The 19,456-nt window shown below is 41.2% G+C and overlaps 1 protein-coding gene across 3 annotated transcripts in view; it reads left to right on the top strand.

Moving 5' to 3' along the window:
• The window catches only part of utrn (utrophin), a 190,584-nt gene that overhangs the window by 3,372 nt on the left and 167,756 nt on the right, over positions 1-19,456 (top strand). For 2 of the 3 annotated variants that reach the window (XM_087851852.1, XM_087851850.1), the window contains exons 3-5: positions 16,390-16,451; positions 17,651-17,743; positions 18,875-18,952. In XM_087851852.1, coding sequence (XP_087707978.1) covers positions 16,390-16,451; positions 17,651-17,743; positions 18,875-18,952 — 233 coding nt within the window. Of the gene's footprint in view, positions 1-10,001; positions 10,113-16,389; positions 16,452-17,650; positions 17,744-18,874; positions 18,953-19,456 lie in introns of those variants that run through there. The other variant, XM_087851851.1, reaches the window with a different exon arrangement.

The raw sequence follows: 19,456 nt of genomic DNA, 5'->3' as shown, positions 1-19,456 counted from the left end.
AGGATTAAATGTGTAGTCAAACTGCTTTAGACTGACGGTAAGGGGAAAATGTTTTGGGTATTTTTAATAGGTTATTAGGCAGTAGCCTGGTCTGGCCCTCTTAAAATGAAATTGGGCTTTATGTGGCTGTTGATATAAATGAGGTTGACCCCTGTTGTACTAAAAAAATTCGGTGTCAAAAATGGAATTAATAATATGAAAAAGTGGGGGAAAAAACAGTGTCTTTCAATTGTTATTTTAACACACTGATATTGGTAATAGGATAACCCTGCTATATGTTAGGCTAAAGTGTTACTTGACCTATTTTAGGTCATTGGTAAGTAGGAGCTTCGCCTTGGAATGTTTCTACTTTAATGTTCCTATAAAAAAGAACACATATAAATATATTTAAAGCCTGTGTTCTGGGTTCCACCATAGCTGCCCCCCCTTCTAACTCCCAATTCCTGCTGTAAACTTGTTAAATACAGTAAAAAGAGGCCAGTTCTCATGCCAGCTTTCCTCACCCACCCAGCCTCACAGCACTGGTGGATTCCATGCCAGGAATTCCACTGTGCCGATGGAGTTTGTAATTTATAATGCTTGTCTCCAGACCACAATGCTTTTCTCACAAAGATTCAGGTTTCCCTAGCAACCCTAAAAGTAATGTTTTCTTTTATGGCAACAAGGGGAAAATTTAGCACGTAACATAGCTGCACAAAAAACGCAACTTAGAAAATACGGCCGCTCACATGTATGTCGAGGTAACCTAGGAGCCTCGGCACAAGTGGTTCTTCTCTTCTCTTTGACGATGGAAATTTGTGGTGTGTGAGTGTGTGTGTGTGTTTGTAGTTGGTGGATAAATATGACAGAAATTAGCTGTTCTGTTTTAGAATTCAGAGAGTATGCGCTTGCTTTGAAACCAAGGCAAATCTGGGAAATGGCTTCAAGCTAAACGCTGATAAAATATCATGTGGTCTTCTTTCTTTCACCATATTATAAACTAGTGAGGCTGATTGTTAACAGTGATCCTTAGACACCCACCCAAAACTGGGTTTGTTTCATGTGGTTTCTGTCATCATGAGAAAAAGTCTACACAGAGCTGAAACATGGGGTATTAGAAGAGAGTGACAAGCAGGTGAGTGTGTGTGCGTCTGTGTGTGTGTGTGTGGTGAGCAGGTGGAGGGATGTTTTTGCAGCTGGGAAGACAAGCATTAGCGCACTTGTTAATCTCCATGCCGGCCACCATGTGGGCATGTTTGAAAGGTTGGAGAATTCATAGCCAACAGCAGAGCGCGCGCTCAAACGGTAAACTCTGTTTTTTGTCACCCTTAGTGACTGTCACAAAGTTAGCACCAGGCATCTTGATCTTGCAGAGAGAGTGAGCACGTTCGTTATTTCAGCTGGCTCGTTTTCCATTTGGTGCTTGACTGAGATCTCACTGCAGTGTAGGTTGGAGCAGGGGTGTGTATGTGTGTTACCAAGTTTCCTATGAACTAGCTATACAGTCACTTCGTTTCACAGACAAATGCACATTAGTGTCTCTGGAGGGGCGAGGGGAGGTGGTTCAGTGTGTCAGGTTACTATCCAAGCTTACAGTGGATCAAGGAGGGAAGAAAACAGAGGAAATGGGGTGGAGGTTACAAGTGTGTAAAGCTGACAGAGCAGGTAATGTATCTGCTAGGGATGCACTGCTCGAACCTCTTCCATCTTAGAGTAAAATAACTTGAATATACAACAATGAATAGTTTACAGAAAGTGTATTTATTAGTAAAATAATAAATGACAGTGGGATCAAAATAATGAAACATATGATGGCTTGGTAGCACTTCATTTGGCACTGTTGTGTTTTCCCTTCCTGCAGCCCTGGGTTAGATTGTTACATATCCAGCTGCACCTGAGAGGTGGGAGTGACAGGAGTATAAAAAAACAGCTCCTGCAATCTCTCTCTCACACACACACACACTTTTTCTTTAGTCAGTAAATTTGGAGGCTGTAAGGCTCTTCTAGCTTCTTCTTCTGATTCTGGATCAGGTGAGTCATACTTTTTGTTGATTTTTATGGTGGAGCCATTTTTTCCGGCAGGCTTCAGAGATCGTGCTCTGGGTAACTGGACACATTTACTTGTTGTCTTTTAGTTTGTTGTCTTTGTGCATGAAGGCGGTTGGAGCAAGTTGTCTCAGGTACATTTCCGTAACTTTTTAGGTAAGTTGGCAGCTAGTCGGTTTGTCATCAGAGTTACCGTGTTTAAAACACCCACCACCAAATGCATGAAGACTACGGTCTAGTGTATGTAGTAAGTTTCTTTTGGTTAGGTAGCTAGTAAGGGAAGAGTGTGCCTTACTGCTGGGTGTTTCATACCAGTAATTGTTAAGCTAGTGTTGTACTATTTTTGTGTGTACATGGCTTCTGCACATGAGTTTTTTTCAAACTCCCAATGAACAGTTGTTTACTGCTTACAAAAAAGAGCAGCGGGAAGTGGCAGAGCATTTTGGCATTGATTGCTCTAGACTCTCCAAAAGGATGAAGATTTTTCTATTTTAAAAGAAAAGCTTATTGAGAACGGTGTATTGATTGCAGAAGGTGGCCGCAAGAAAATCGTAGTCTTCTGAACAAACGCCTAAGGTAATTCCATCTGCGTTAACTTTTGAACACCAGAAATAGATGTTAATGTTGCAGCATCAACACACTTTGGAGTGTGAAGAAAAGAGAGGCAAAAGAGCAGGAAGTGGAATTGAAAAGGTTAAGATTACACGTTTGTCTGCATGAAGCTGATTTCCCGAAGGTTATAAAGAAAAGTTTAGAGTTTCCTGGAAACAGGAGAGCCAAACTTATGTGGCATTTGTTCAGGAGCTAACAACCTTGTTTAAAAAAAAATAAGCTCATATTTTTATGTTAACATGTTAATTTCATTTATGTTATTGTAATTATACTTGTGCAAAGTAATGTATTTGCATTGTATCATCTCAGTTCAGTGTGAAAGTCATTAGAAGACTGGATACTAGGATCAGGCTCAGTCATTGCAGAGGAGCCTACCTTGTGGTAATGCTATTCCCATAATGTAAAGATGTATGGCTTAAACACACAGCTTAATTTGTAGAACTGGAGTTTAACTTGAAACTCCACTTCTACAAATTCATCCTTCTACTTAAAATGTCACTTGATTCTGCTGCAGTCTTTACCCTCCCCTCCCCAACACAGCTGAGTTTCTCACAGACCAAAACACCCAGTGGAGGAAGATGAAATAGCATCTCTTGGATCTCTGCAGATGTGGTCATATTACACTCAGATTTAAAAATCAATCCAGCAGTAGTCAGAAATATCCTCCTCTTGTTTGTTCTCGTTAGATGACATCATGATGGATCTCTTAGCCGCTATCGACATAAACACACACACACACTCACACACACACTCTAACTTCAAAGTACAGTGAAGTTTGAGTACCAACTTGTGCATGCCTGGAAACATCTGCGTTGCAAGTTTTGGTTATATGTTGAGGTACGATGTGAAACCTAGTGCTTCACAGATTGAATTTATCACAAATCTCAGCACAATGACAACATAAATTTAACATATCAATGGGGAAATTGGCTAAAAGTCGCCTTGATTGGCGAGCTGTCATCGTTAACTTTGACCACGTCTGACACCATTGTCCTTCTGCACAACCCTGTTGCTGCCATTCAGCCACGATAGGCTCGAGTCCGCTCACCAGTTGAAGATGAGTAAGCAGTTAGGAGAATGAATGAATGCATACTTGTGTAATTTACAGGACGTTTCTCTTTGCCTGTTCTCACTGTGAGTGCACTTCCTCACATGTGATAGAAAGGTGGGGAGCCAACAGGTCAGGCTTCTGATTGCTCTTAACACTTTCCAGAGTTTTGTCTTTTCTTGGATTAGCATGATGTCAATAAGAGGGGCTATTGTTAATCCCAGGCACACAGCTCTGGCTATGAGCGCACAAATCTTCTGTTCATGATGGACAACCAATCAGGAGAAAGGTTGGTCGCGTTTCACACAGAGTGGCTGAAATTGTAAATAAGGATTATGTTAAACGATGCATCATGCAAAACTACTCTAACAAAGTCCAAGAATTTAAAGCTGGAATTTAGGGTAATAAGTCCCCTATAATTAAAATAAATAAATAAATCACTAGCTGCTGCCCTCCGTCTGACCTGTAGGCTGTACTGTATATGGTAAAGTGCTAATTTTGTGGTTTGCCACATTGCAAATCAGTTCTGAATGGGATAAGAGGATGGTTAGACACACTACTTAACACAGTTACAGCTGGATTACCTTATAACCGCTAAAGTCCTGCCTTTACATCCTGTCTGTGCGTGTGCTTTTCTTCTTTCCATTCCTGAGTGCATACAAATGTTAAAGGTCATATATCACTCACAGGGTTAGCGGCTGTTGTTTAACATCACACGGTAATGAGGTGAGAAACAATCACCCGATCCTTATTTGTCACTTGAGAGCTCTGTGGAGGAGCCTGCTCTAAACCTGAGTCAGTACCTGACCTGGCCTTGTTGTTCTGCTCTTTGTTCTGCTCTCCACTCATCAGTATTGATTTCGTATGAACCATAACAGTATCTGTATAAGTCCCAGACAATATACTTTAAGAGCTGGTGGGTGCCTTGAAATGTTGTGTAGTGTAGTGTTTTGAAATTAGCTGACAAAGTCTATCCTACTTGGTTCCCACACTTTGTTTTTGTACGTGCTTTGTGCAATATGTGTCACATGAAAGATATGAGGAAAAAGTAATTGGTTGACTGGTTGAAATGGGAAGCTTAACCATCAGCTTTATATGTGCGATGAGCCACAGACTGGATCATCTGCTTACCTTTGGGTGTAACACAATGTAAGACATATTTGTGTTTTCAACAAGAGAATATGAATGTCACCAAATGGGTGGTGTAGAGGGTGTGTTTTGTCACCATACTCGCTCAGCTACATGTCACAGATCCTTAATTCAGGCCTTGGCTTCTTGGAGCTGGGTGTACTCAGTATTTCAGCTGTTCTGTGCGTGCCTGTGTGTTCAAGAGTAACTGGGTGAAACATTGAGACGTTCCAGAGTTGTTATTATTCTGATTTGTTATTGTTTCCTAGCTTTGCTGTTACTTTAAAAACAGATTTTCAAGCTGTCAGTGAATGCAATGATATACATGCAAAATGCTTATAATGGGTGTGTGTTTGCATGTGTGGGTAGCATGGAATACAAATCAAAACAAAGAGGCTTTCACTGTGTGCCGCCTCTTGATGCAACGTAATGACCTGAATTGTTTCTTTGCCTCTGCTTTTTTGGAGCCTCCCAGGCTTGTTTGGGTCAGTGGGAGTTTTCATGAGTTTATTCCACTTTGAGAAAGAAGTTTCCACAGGGAACACGCAGCTGGATGTATCTTCACTCTATATGGGCACACAAGCCTCTCTGTGTTTGTGTTAATGTCTTTGATTGCAGCTTAATCTGGCTGCTTGGGAAATGGGAGGAAACTTTACTTTGCAAAGTCCTGGCTGGAAATGTGGGAATGAAGGCCTGGGCCAAAGCATCTCCCCTGGGTGTGGTTGTGTGTGGGACTCTGCTTCTTTAGTGCATGAGCAGCATTGAGACACCCCGCCCAGGCAAGATGACAAGCTCTTCAAGACTACACTGGGAATGGCAGAAAATCATCAGTCTTAAATGTTCCTACAGTTGTTAAACACTCACAGACCACTTTTCTCCCTCCTCCTGTGGATCTCTTATTTTCCACTGCAGGCACTTCCCATTTCATTCCTCCTTTCTTACCCCTTGTCCTAAGCTCATTACAGCTACAATCTATGTTGCCTATTCTACATTCTGACCTATCGGATCATTCCTACTTTCTTGCTACAGTACTAAATATTTTTGTTGTTTGGTGCATAAAATGATACAGATCTATTTAGTTACCATGCTAAAAATGTTATATAAAGTTGTGGCATGGTTATTTAGCAACCAGCATAGATCCATAACAACCCACTTTGTTTTTCCAGCGTTGCATAGAGAGACTCAATAGAGATGGAAAGGACTGACTACAAGCGATACATGTGCTAATGAGGTCCAACATTTAAAAGGTTTGGATTTCCTAGTTATTCAATTTTAACTTGGTGTCTGATGTGCGATGTTTTGTTGAGATATAACGATCACACAGACATTATTGTTAAAGAAGAACCCATTTGTGGTTAAAAGAGAGAGAAAAAGCCAGAGAAGCCACGTGACAGGAGAGGCTCACAAACTTGAAATCAATGTGGAATATCAGGAAGGGAGGCTGGAGGAAACAAACACAAAGTTAATTGCACCATTTTATCACCTAACTCCTGCAGCACATCACCATCAAAGAGTGACAGCAGAGTCGGAAGGTCTCTTTTGGGGATTTTCTGTCAGCGGAGAATGGCTGTTGGTTGAGCTTATTTTGTGATCCGTCTGAACTGCATGCTCAATGAATCCAGTTTGACAAGGCAGTTGGCTAACATGGGACTTCTCACCCACAATCAGGTAGTCTCAGTCTGTCTGTGTCTGACCCACGTGTACAGATATTTTGGAGACAAGCGAACCTGGCAAAACATTGTAGGGTTGGTGAACTAATGCCAGATGATGGAAAATTAACAAGGATAAATAAGGAATGATTATAACGTCTTGATGCATTCTCAATCATCCAGGAAAGTAAATCTCCAAAAGTTGATTCTGTTCATCTGGACGTAGCGTCAAGACGCTACGTCCAGATGAACAGAATCAACTTTTGGAAAATCATTATAACATACCTTGACTCTTACCCTTCTTTCATTTCTCTTTACACAGTAAAGTACTTGTACTTCGGCTTTATCGAAAACATTTAAATCAGTGTTGTTGTTCTTGCCAGTGAGTCACAACATTATGGATATAAGCTAAATTGAATCTCAAAATAAACTCCAATCAGCATTTTGCTGTCTTCCTGTGATTATCTACCCCCGGAGTGCAGAGCGGAGGGCTGCACTGTACGCTGGTGACACTGTAGGCTGCAGCAGCTGAAATGCAGGATGACGCCAGAATGTGGCAGGTGGCAGGATCAATGCACAGCTGGGTTACCGTTTCATGATATTAAACATGAATATGTCTTTTCACCTCACTTTGATGTGGTTAACTCAATGTCATGTCCATGAAATCCGCTAAAACTGTGTGAAACAACAAATATGATGTTCATATTGATTTATGCTTTGTGTGCATTCTTCTGAGATCATTTGAGAAGATTGTGCATCTATAAGTGTGATTACTGTAAACGTAAAAATACTGGGGTGACAGTTGTGCATTAAGCTGCAGGGCGACTGCACTGTCCCTGCCAGAGGGCGATGTGAGTAGATGAACTGCTGATGGGCGGTCTCATGGTTGCGCACAAAGATTTCATAAGGTCCTTTGTATTATTCATAGTTGAAAGTAGGAGTTCTAGTGTTAGCTATGATGCTGAGCCAGGGAACACTGCATGTACACATGTTTTGCATATCTAACTTTATATCTCACTTGCCATTTTTGACCTTTATGTTCACATACACATTTAGACTTAATATATGGCAAGAGTTAATTATATTAAGTTTTATAAGTAATTTTCTGTCTAATAATTACTGAAGCTCAAATACCAGACATCCAGGAAACAATCAACTTTGATTGTCATGTAAACTTAGGACTGTTTGTGGTGAGACGTGGAATGAAAGGGTTTCATTCATATCTTCCAGTCTCTAGTCAGAAGTGGTATTTGGATATAAAGCGTGAGAGAGATGTTTATGTGCATATTTAAGGGGGGGGGGCATTTTTTCATGGCTTCAGTGAAGCAGCTTGACGATGCTCTGGGGACGGTGTGTGAGGATGGACTGACAGGGGGAGGACGCCTGTCTCTGACTGACGCACCCTAGTGGAAAGTTCCTTTTGGTGTCTGCTTCCTTCACTCACTGCCAAAGCCAGCCCGACCCGAACCATTTCATTCCTCTGAGTTGTGACCAGACCAGCTGCCGCAGCTCTCTGTGGAAGGAAGTGGATTTAATTCAGTCAGACTCTGGAAGCTGGTCACCAAGCTGCCATCGTCTCTTCTACTTCCTCTTTGTTAAGGAAAGGAAAGCAAAAAACAAAACACAGGAAAATATACTTTCTCTTTTGCCCTCACCCTCTGCCCTCCCTCTCATTTCTCTCTCTTACTCTTTTTTTTTTTTTTCACTCTCTCTGTGTGGGAATAGAGCTGTTTGTTCAGTTGGCCCTCATTGACTAAATATATCAATGGGCAAATGGACTCTGGCTTTTTCCCTGTTCCCTGCTCCACTGCCCCGGCTGAGACCCTCGGTGAATGTCAGGACCCACGTCTCAGTTTTAACTCAGTCTGCTGTAACAGTTCGGTTTTTCTGAGAGTCGGGGACACTGATTGCTTCACTTTGATGGAAACCAAAGGCAAAAGAGGTGGCTGTCCTAACCCTAAACCGTTCTGCTAAGGCACGCTCATTCTGGGTCGCGGTTATTTGAATTACAGCTGTTGTTTCCAGCAGTATTGTGTTTGCAGGCGAGAATCAACTGATTTCACAAAGCGTACAACACACACACACACACACACACACACACACACACACACACACACACACACCCCTCTCTAACCTTTCACTTACCTATTAATTATTTAATTAACGATCTGTTTTTCTCACTCGTGGTTTTTTTTTTCTCAGCCTTGTGTGTGCGAACGTTTGTATGTCATGACAGAGTGCCCGACCCGGCACCCCACATAAACCCACCCAGCGTCATCGATGAATGCTGTCACACCTCCACTTCCTCTTTCTCTTTTCTTTTTTTCTTGTTCTCTCACTCACTCACTCTCCCACCACCCACCACCAAAGCTGCTGCCACTACCTTGTCTTCCTGTTCCGGATTACTTGTTTTCCTTTTTCTTTCTCTCCATTGTGTGTGTATATATATATTTGTAAGGTCTGTATTGCTGTCATGAATTTGGGTAAATGGATGTCGTGGAGAAAGCGTAACTTTTTCAGAAGAAAAGGAAAGCATGAAAGTAGCCTCGATTTAGGTAAGCTTGTCTTGATTAACCTAGCAGACTAAACACACCGGCATTGATTCTGTTTTTCATAGCCGAAGGAGCGTAATTGTGAACGTTACTCATGACTTCGATCAATTGATCGATTCTTTTTCTTTTCCTCCTTGTGATTTTTATACAACTTCTCTCTTTCTGTCATATTTTAGCCGTGGTGTGCATACTTTTTATTTGTGTGAATGAGATAGTTGAGCATCCCTGGGTTTTATGGCTCCTTATCTAGCCAGTCAACCATCACACAGCAGAAGACTGCTGATCAGCATTCGTGTTGTGATTTATCTGCACAATGGAAGTGTGTGTGATGTCTCATTTCGTCACATCCACAAAACACTCATACTCTACTGAAAAAGTAACTACACGAAGCTCTGCAAATTTCACTGCAGAGCTTGCACCACCTCTTGATAAAGCTGGAGTAAAGATTGCCAACATTTACACATAATTGAGTTAAGCGTTTACATATCTTTCACTCCAGCTCCTCTGTGTTGTGTTAAAGGTGGTTGTGAATTCCTTTCCAACTTTGTTTGAGTTGTGTAGACTTCCAGCAAATGCAGATAGGAAAGTTAACGCCTCTGCCCCACCGCATCGCCCACTCCATAATCCCGTGTTGCATCTATGTTTGTGTGCCAATCTCTGTCTGACATGCCGATTTTTGCCTTTGTTTTCCCCAAACTTGCATTCTGTCCCATCGCATGCTGGAATGGTGCCGAACAGCGTTCATCTGTGTTCGCCCCCTATCACACGATGCATCATGACTCCCCACCCTTGGCTTGCCCTGTCCTGTTTCGCTCTGCTCCAACCACTTTCCCTTTCCCTGACAGCGTCCCCGTTTCCCTCCCCTCTCCTTTTTCTCTCTGTTGCTGCATTCTTGCGATCTGTTCCTCCCTCTGTGGTCAAGGAGTGACAGACACATGGGAGAGACAAGAAGAGGGAGGCAGGAATATCGAATTCTTCTTTGCGCAGATACTCTTGGACTATCTCCTCCGGCTCTTTACTTGACTTCTGTTGGTTCTTATGTTGAGCATTACGGTGGCCTCTGGTAAAAGATGGCTCAGCATGGACTCAGTCTTAGAGGTAGGAACTTTTGACAGGTGTGCGCGCTTGTAGTTTGGTGGCAGCTAGGTGTGTCGCAGGTATGGTGGACCTTGGTTTTAAATCGTGCATATTTTTAGTGCTCTTGCAATCTGATCAAGGTGTAGGCGCAAGATATGGAGTGGCTGGATTAAAAGGAGAGTGTGCCATGAAACGAGAGATTTTGTTTTCTCAAGCAAATTGTCTTTTTTCTGTTTTTCTTCTCTCATGCACTTTGTTAACTGCGCCAAAGATACTGGTGGGGTTTATCAAAGGTCAGGTTTTGGACATTTCTTTTTATTTCTACTGAAAAACTGAACATATCTCTTGCACAAGCATACAAAAATTCAAGCTATATTTGGACTGTTGTAAATTGGCCATATGGAGTTAAAACCAGTTCGAGTTCCTTCACATTCCTTCACTGCATTTATTATATTTTTTCTCTTTCCCTCACTTTTACAAGCAGCACAGGCGATTTACACTGCTCTTGTTAAATCTCTGCCGTGTGTGGGGTGATCCGGCTTGTTGAACAAAATTCGTCACCCCGGCCTGACTTCCCCAAAGCCCCGTGCCCTCTCACCTCACTGTTTCTGCTCAGCCCTAATTACACGCACCTCTGCAGACCACGGGGGTGTTTTGAAGAATGTAAGTGGGGATATGGGTTAATCCATTTGGACGTTATGAGTGTTTTCCTTGCAAATTCCCAGATCTTGGCAAGGGTAGAGTGTCAACAAAGCTGTATGGGCTGGGGCAAGCTTAGACAAGTGACCAGTGGGGTAGGGAGGAGGAATGCATAGGAAATTATAGAAATTCTATTCATTCCTCTAAACCTAAAGATTCAAAGTAATACACGTCTGCCAGCGCACTTTGAGTCAGACTGAGCAGTATCCTTGTATGAGCGTGTGTGTATTTCCTGTATACGGATTAGCGCCTTTCATTCAACCGTGGGTGGTGCTCTCCTGACAGGACAGTCCGTAGCCAAGGCTCCTTCCAAGCAGCCATCAAGGTGAAGTTCAGCATGTGATGCTTTTTTTTTTTTTTTGTGAGCTGTGTAGCAGCCAAGCCAAGAGCTCAGTTTAATGCTTCACCAATGACCTGAGAAAGGCACGCATTCAGTCTCATTATTTTTGGTGTAGCCACACTCATGCTAGTTGCTTTTTTTTTCTCTTTCATTTACCCTTCCAGACACTTCAGCTAATGCAGGAGCTGTATTGTTGGCGTGTTAGCCGTGCTCATTCATCGGTCGAACATGCATTTTAAGCCGTTCGCTGAAACGGCGAACTGGGAAAACCTTGGGCTAAGATTTTAGCTGCTGGGTATGAATTAGTTAGCGGTAACAGCTGCTCACTGGTGTGGCAAACTTTGTAAATATCTCTGTTTGGAAAAGCTCCAAGCTCCCGTGTGTTTACTGTGTGGTGCTGTCGTGGAAACCCTGATGGTTTGTTTGATTTCTCACCTCAGTGCTTTCCACATAGTTTTCCCCGTTTTCTCTACTTTGCAGTCACAGGCTCTCTCCACCTGTGAGAGCGAGGGGGAGACCGGGGCTGTATATTTTATGTGTCTGCTCTTGTGTTCCCAGCTGGCTGCTTTGAGAAACATGTGTGCTTCTGTTAATTTTTTTCCTTCTTTTTTTGCTCCTTGAACATTATGTTTTATTATGTTTTTCAGGTGTGTTTGTGATTCTTTTTCTCAGGTTTGTCAGCACTGTTTAAACTTTAATTAACGTGCTGTTATTCAGCAGTTAGGGAAATTATTGCAGTTTGGCAGCTTGATGGATGTTGGCCAAATTTCAGGAAAAATAAACTTGTGTTATCACACCAGGTTCAAAGAGTGAACTGATTAGAATTTGTGCGGCAAAGGTCACTGACTTAATGAAACATGCTTTGAACATAACTCAAGAATTCCTACTGTAATTGTAACAAAGTTGTTACTCTGGACAGAAATAGATGTGAACTGTAAAGTGGGTTTGAGTTGTTTAGAATTTATCACCTTGGTTGTAGTCATTCTGCAAACAGGATGAAACACAACACTTTGGTCTTAAGCTGTGGTGTGGGTGCACACCCATGCATACCATGTGTTGAGAGTATGAGTTGGATCACTCTGCTGAACTCGAGATTACTCCTCCTGATGTAATCATTACTTTCTTTTTTGACTGCTGGCAACCTGTGACACACACACACACACACACACACACACACACACACACACACACACACACACACACACACACACACAAAAAACAAAACAAAAACAAAACAACAATCACTTGTTTCTCAATACTACATAACAGTATTGTCTGTGCAAAGCAGATGCAGACTAAGACTGATGTGTTTATGTATGACTCAGTTATTTGACATATGTTGACTGTTTGGCAGGGCTGGAATATTTTTCTCCGTGGAGGAATGTACATGCAATTCTTGCTTCACTGTGCTTGTGCTGTATATTTACTTCTCCTCATTTGGTTGATAGAATGTGTCAAAGCAGATTACATGAATAAGTGAAGTGAAAGTTTCCAAACTGATTGGACGAGGACCTGGTAAAAGATACTGAAACAAATACTTGTGTCATATTAATAAACAATAATAAAAATGTTAAAAATAAGCTAATCGGTTTCTTTTTGAGAAATTTTAGTGTTTTAATAGTTTAAAAACTATATTTGGATGCTAAATTTAAAAAAGTCGTTTTTAAGCGCAAACGTAAGTGCATAAAAAAGTAATCACAAATGCAGTAATGGCATTTAATAGATTTAAATAGAACCTAAAATGAGGCTTTGCGCTGTCTTCTTTGAAGGCTTTCCTACATTAGCAGGAAGCATTGGTGTGTTTATGTGCATATTGAAGTGTGTAAACCTTTAAAGGTGCATGTGGCGGACCATATGAGCATTCTCTGAGCTGCTGCAGAAATGCACGTTCTGATGGTGTAGATGTTAATAATTAATGTTAATAATAAATCGGTGTCCAACCTAACTGCCTCAGGTAAGTGGCTCAGAGTTTTACTGGCCTGCAATAAAATATTATAATTTAATTATCATAATAATTTATTTATATATTCCTTTAATCTAAATCTGATAAATAATGTTACTAAAGCTTTGAGGTGAACAGGGTCTAGTACACCCCATGTCCCACTTTTAGACTCACCCCTGCTTGCTGCAGGTATCACTGCAATAGAAAGTGGGACGGCTGCTGTCAGCTTTTAGCAAGCTGCGTGATTTAAACACAATATTTCACTAAGTTACCAGTTCATCTGCCCACATGCGCTTCTATTTTAAACTGCTGCGGCTTTTTGTACATTTTTCAGTGTAAAACCAACAGCGGTTGATGGGAGCAGCTGCAATGTTTGTTTTTCCTTGACATTGGAGCTTGCTGAACAGGTGGTTTGATTTGATTAAGGGCGCTCACTAGCTTTTTCCCAGTAAACTTTTTTATGGTGATTACAGTGACAAGCGCTGCTGTTTTGGATACTAGAAGAAATGTTTATTCACGCCACCTGAGCTCACAGTCGTGAAAACAGCTCGGCCTCTTTGCTTTTTGCTGTGTGTGTAGACGTGCTAAACTAGCCATGCTAAACTACTTGCATAGTGACAGCTGAGTGCTGCAGAGTCATGGGTTAATGAAGCATCAAAGCAAAAATATTTGCGTTGTGGTTTTTTCATTAGTTATTCACTTTACTCAGTGAATCTTTGCAGCCCTAAAAGCTTGATTCATTGATGGATAAAAGGGTCGGTTACTCACTGAGCAACAAGAGAAAGTGCAAAAGATCTTAACTGATGTGTTAAGCAGATTATTTAAAGCGTAACAAAAAGTCAATATTGTATATTTATTCTATTTATTCTATGTCTAGCATGTCTATTCTATGCTATTGTTGGTGTATTGTCAATAAAAAGCACCATATGTAGAACATAAGTCTTTAATGTTTATGCCTCCATCATGTCATCACTTAAAGACCGGATTAAACAGTCAGGTTTGTAATAGCAGGTTTAATCCTTAACAGATACAAGAATTTGTGCTGAATTATATTTGTCAGCACTTGTTACACTGGACGTTCGTATCACATCAACTTACAATGAAGCGAAGCTTAAACTTGAAGCCTCCAAACTGATTAGAGCAAACACTTATGGCTCTGGCCCAATTAAACAAAATATAAAAATAAAAATACAATTTTTTTTTTTTTTTTTTTTTTTTTTTTTTTTTTTTTTTTGTGTTGCTCATACAAACACACTCTTGAACACACTTTCTCACACACACAGCCTGCTGCCTACTTTGATCTATCCTGCAGCGAGGCATTCCTGTGCTGCAGCGAGTAGGAGCAGCAGACAGATTGAGGGGGAGCATTGTGTATGAATCGAGTGTATTGTCCTATGAAGATGGTAAGGTAGAGAGCCTAGGAGACCTGAACCCCAAGGGACCCTCTCCCCAGGGGCCTCTACAGGGTGCCAATAAAGCTGTAAGAACAGGAGGCCTGTGCATGGGCCTTTTTATAAAAGGAAAATTGATATTGTGTTGAAAGCATACCTGTCTTTGCTCCTTGTGAGCTATTTTCTCAATGTTCTTGCCAGTGAATGCTCCCCCTTTGGCTGCCTTTCTCTAGTATTTTTGGCCCACTCTGCTGCCCCCCACACCCCCAGCATTGGTTTTGTCTGGTGGTCCACCTATTTTTTCTTTCATCCCTTTTCTTGTCTGTTCTCCTTGTCAGAACATGTTTAACCACCTGTAAGTTATCTACTGTAATTGATCATCATCTGTTACTGGGTGCCAACCATTTTGTCATTTTGTTTTTCAACATGAAACTTTCTTCATCTCATGTATCCTTTTTCTGTCATCATCTTCATTAAACCCTTCCATCAGCTGTCTTCTTTTCTTTAAGAATAATACAAAAAAGGAAAAGAAACCCCTCAAATTTATATGGAAGAAGGTTCAACCAACACTCGGGAGGTGTTTCTATAGCAGTCTGTGATTCGATGCACTAAAGACAATGACACAAAGATAGCAAAGTTCAAGCGTATACCAGTCTAGGCAACAAGCCTCTTCTGGTTTGGTCCCCACCTCAAAATCTAACCTAGCCAGTTGCCTGTTTCCTCATACGCTTACTAGTCCTAGTCTCTTGCTACCTCGTCCTATCCTGTGGCATTTCTGAAGAAATGTGTATTATAAAAATATTGTCCATTTCCCTCATCTGCCCTTACGTATTTGGTCTTTAAGGTCTTTTAGATCACTGATTTGGGGAAAGTCAGAGGAGAAACCCTCTCTATTACCACTGTTTATCCAGTCCCGTCACCTGTTTCACCTGCTTCTACTCTACTCTTACCATGCACTTGTTTTTATGCAGTTTGTCACCCAGCCAGCCGCTACACAAACACACACACTCTACACATCCCAAACAGAGAAGCCAACCAGTGCTGAGGCTGGTGATGTTAACCTTTTGACCTTTTGTTCACTTCATGGTGCTTTGCACAGCTGCTGGTTGACCTGACCCCCACACACATAAGGCACTTTAACAGCTTTCCTAACCTTAGATTACAGTCTGATCAAGACCTCAGCCAGAGTGTTTTGAGGCAGATGTGAATACGTCTTTTTACCCGTTTCCTTGGTCGTTACACTGAAATTGACTAAGAACTCAATGGATTAGTTATTTTAGAGTTCATAGAAACGGCACATTAGAAAGAAGCCTAAGTAAAACTGAAATAAATTCTCAAGAGAAGTCCAAGGCTTTGTGTGAGCTACTCTGATCCATTACAGGAGCCAGCCATCGCCCTGGCACATCAAAGCAGCTGACCCTCCGCCTGTCACACAATGAGGCCTTATTAGAGAGCCATGTTGGAGAGAATAAAGGAGGCGCAGGAAGGGAGGGAGTCAAGTGGGAAGAGAATGTGAAATATTTGTACAGTTGGATTCAGGGGAACATTATAAATGGACAAGGGTGTGCGCACATGTGCAAAAAGGTTTGTTGGCTTTACTTGTCACACCGTGGACCTGTTGACATTTGGTACGCACGTTTAAAATACCCCTCATTTTGTTCTGGTAATTTTCTGATGTTCCAGCCACATTGATCGGGATGCTTTTAAGTCAAAAAGCCTGAGGCTGTAATTACCATTTACCACATCAGTGTAAGTTAATTTGTGCCGAGATCAAGTCGCTCCCTGAAAAAGCAGGTGGAAATGGACATCAAGTTGTAACAATGTTCGCTGCTTCTTTTAAAAGGCTGACTGTACCTGACGTCACTTTTGATCCACCTGTTCATGTTCTTGACAATCAATTCTTCTCTTTTTTCTTTTCCTGCACAGATGAGCACGACGCAGTGCAGAAGAAAACGTTCACCAAATGGATAAATGCACAATTCTCCAAGGTAATGTGAAACATTAGAGCCAAACATTTTCAAATGGATGTCAAGCACTGTCCTTTTTTCCTCATAGTACAAAAAAAATCTTCATCTGCCTAATAATGTTGTAAAATGTTAAATCTGCAGTTACTGAGTCAGCAGGGCATTTGCGTCTTTTTCGTACTATGTGACTAAGCACTCAGCAATCCCACTCTGTAAATTTACATTGTCCGTGTTGCTGTGTGGTTCCTAAACACTTCCTCTTTGCAATAATACCACTTCCAGTTGATCGTGGAATATCTAGGAGAGAAAAATTTCCCAATGAGCTGAGTAATGTTGGCTTCCTGTTACAGTACTACACTCAAATGCAGTGAGCTCTTTAAATGACCATTCTTGCACAAAAGTTTTTAAAGATAGACTGGATGTCTAGGTGCTTGATTTTATACACCAATGAGACTGAAGATTAACAGGTGTGGCCCAGTAGTTTTTTTTCCATACAGTGCAGCTGCACAAACTGATGGATGACATCTTTCTTGTGCCAAAGAGACATGAGGGGTACTTCCCACAGTCTGACCTGCATAGACCTGCTCCAGAGTTAGTCTTCTAAACAACTGTTAACTGAATATTTAACTTGAACTTGAGCTGCAGCAACTTATCAGCGAAGTGGGTGTTTAACCTTTTCATTACCAAGCTGCATCATTAGACTAAAGCTCAGGGGGCACAGTGACCTCAAGACCCATCCATGATACCAGCGCTGCCATACTATTGTTTCTATTATTTCTTAAGCTAAAAACGAAATAATAAATTAAAAAAGGTTAATGTTAATGTCTTTCAGTTTATGTCAGAGCGCTTATAGTCTATGTGTGTGGTTTTTTTCTTTTTCTTTTTCTAGTTGGTCTACCTGAGCTAATTACTGTCCTCACACTGTTTTCTCCTAAATACTTTGAGTTTCACTCTTACACTTGTTTTGTTTGGATAGTTTCAGATTTGTTGCCTGTCTGTGCCTTTAATACTGGTTGTTACAATGTGCCAAACTTTCTCTTCTTCTTTCTGCATACCACCGTGACATGTGAGCTTATTCTCAGTGACGCTTGAAGTGTTTGAATTATGTGTAAATGCCTGTCTCTCCAAAGCTGCAGCCACACTCAGGGCCTCTTATCCACTGGTATTGACTGTTCTAATCCAGTCTTATGATAAATCTAATGCTGAAATTGTGGTGTTTCCAGACAGGGAAGACGCCCATCAAAGACATGTTCACCGATTTGAGAGACGGGAGGAAGCTGCTGGACCTTCTGGAGGGTCTCACTGGCAGTGTCCTGGTGGGTTTTTGTTTATGTGCATTAACATTCGTGAGACTTTTTTTTTTTTTTTTTAATTCAAATTTGACATTTTAAAAAAGTTTGCTGTTTGAATGCATGAAATTCGAGATTTGATTTCAAGGAGGCGCGTTAAAGCTGCAGAAATGCTCATGAAAGGTTTGGCAGTGCATGCAGTCAAATTATAGTAGTGCAGTGTTTTGTTTTGTTTCTTTTCCCCCCTTTCCTCCTCCTCTTAAGTGAAAGTCATGCCAGTACAAGCACATGCACGATGTGATGTACACACAAAGGTTAAATCTAATGTAAACATCTGAGCCACTCTGGAGTGCCGTGCTTGGCTTTTGCTTCCTAAATTAAAACACGTATTTTACGCTTATGTTATTTCTTGTTTAATTTTGGTAAATACATGTTATGTTATTTGAATTTCTGCAGCTTTCAGCAAACTATCACTTTACTCACCTAAAACTTTATTCAAAAAGAGGTTGGCATAATGGATAAAGAAGTATTATGGGAAAGGAGACTAAAGATATGCATGTCCTCTACGACTGGCTTTGTGCTTGTATATGCAATTTTTATTTTACTGTTTTCTTTTCTTTCTTTTTCTTTTTTTCTGTACCACCCTTCAGCAGCATCATATTTCTAACACCTGCAGCCGTATTAAGTGCCAACTGTCTTTGTGCCATATATGTTGGCACACACATGTGCACAGAGGCTTTTTCACTGATACCAGAATACTAATTCTATAATTGGGTGCTAATGAGTGGTTGACGTATGTGAAGACTTAAAAGGGATTAGCAGTTGGCAGCCATTCACCGAGCCATTCTTTCCATAAGTTCTTGTGGACGCTGCTGAGAGCGTAATAGCTGTGATAATGTATGGTGTGAAACACTGTGTGGAGTGATGGCATACCTTATCTACATTTAACCCGCAAGCTTTGGCTTGAAGTTGGGGAACAAGTCGTCAAGGTGACTTGTTCGCAAATGAGAATATATTTATTTATTTATTAACCCGCAGAAATTCATTTGAATAAATGAGTTACAGGAAACGAGAGCTAAAACTGTTGACTTGCATGATTTTTAGCCTTGATTGGCTAAAACGTGTCAGCTGATTTATGCTGCATTTCCTCCTCCTCAGAGCAAAGAGCGAGGTTCCACCAGAGTGCACTCTCTGAACAACGTCAACAAAGTACTTCAAGTCCTACATCAAAACAATGTGAGTACTTCCTGTTTGGTGGCAAAGCTGTTGTGCATTTGTCATTTTCTGCCACGTGCCGTTAAAGAAGAGTCTGTTTCATTTCAGCCTCATAAGATAATCAGAAATAAGGAACTATATTGAACTGTGAAATGATGTCATGTTGTATTTTGTTGAAGTAGAAACTCCCAAACCCTATGTCCACACTGCACATTTACAGTCATGGTTGCACTGTTTTTGATTCAAACCAGTAACTCTTCCTCTAATTATACAAAGCTCCTTATTCTCCTGTGGCCTCTGAATTCATTTCATACACAAGTAATTTTCTTGTGTATTTTTCTCTGTCCTCCTTCGCTGCTTCATTTCATCATCCCTCCTCCTACTTTCTGTGTCCAACAGTTGGTCATAATGCCTTGACCTCAGCAGTGGGAGATAAGGGGCAGGGCAGGCTCATGGGAAGCAGCAGAGACTGAAGTTTGCATGCAAATCCTGCTGCTTTCACTCTTGCAAGAGGCAAAATAAGTG

The sequence above is a fragment of the Neolamprologus brichardi genome, chromosome 15 (genome assembly GCF_056152115.1).
Source record: "Neolamprologus brichardi isolate AB-2024 chromosome 15, ASM5615211v1, whole genome shotgun sequence".
NCBI lineage: Eukaryota > Metazoa > Chordata > Actinopteri > Cichliformes > Cichlidae > Neolamprologus > Neolamprologus brichardi.
The sequence above is the reverse complement of the archived record's forward strand: the minus strand, read 5'-3'. Positions and strand labels throughout refer to the sequence as shown.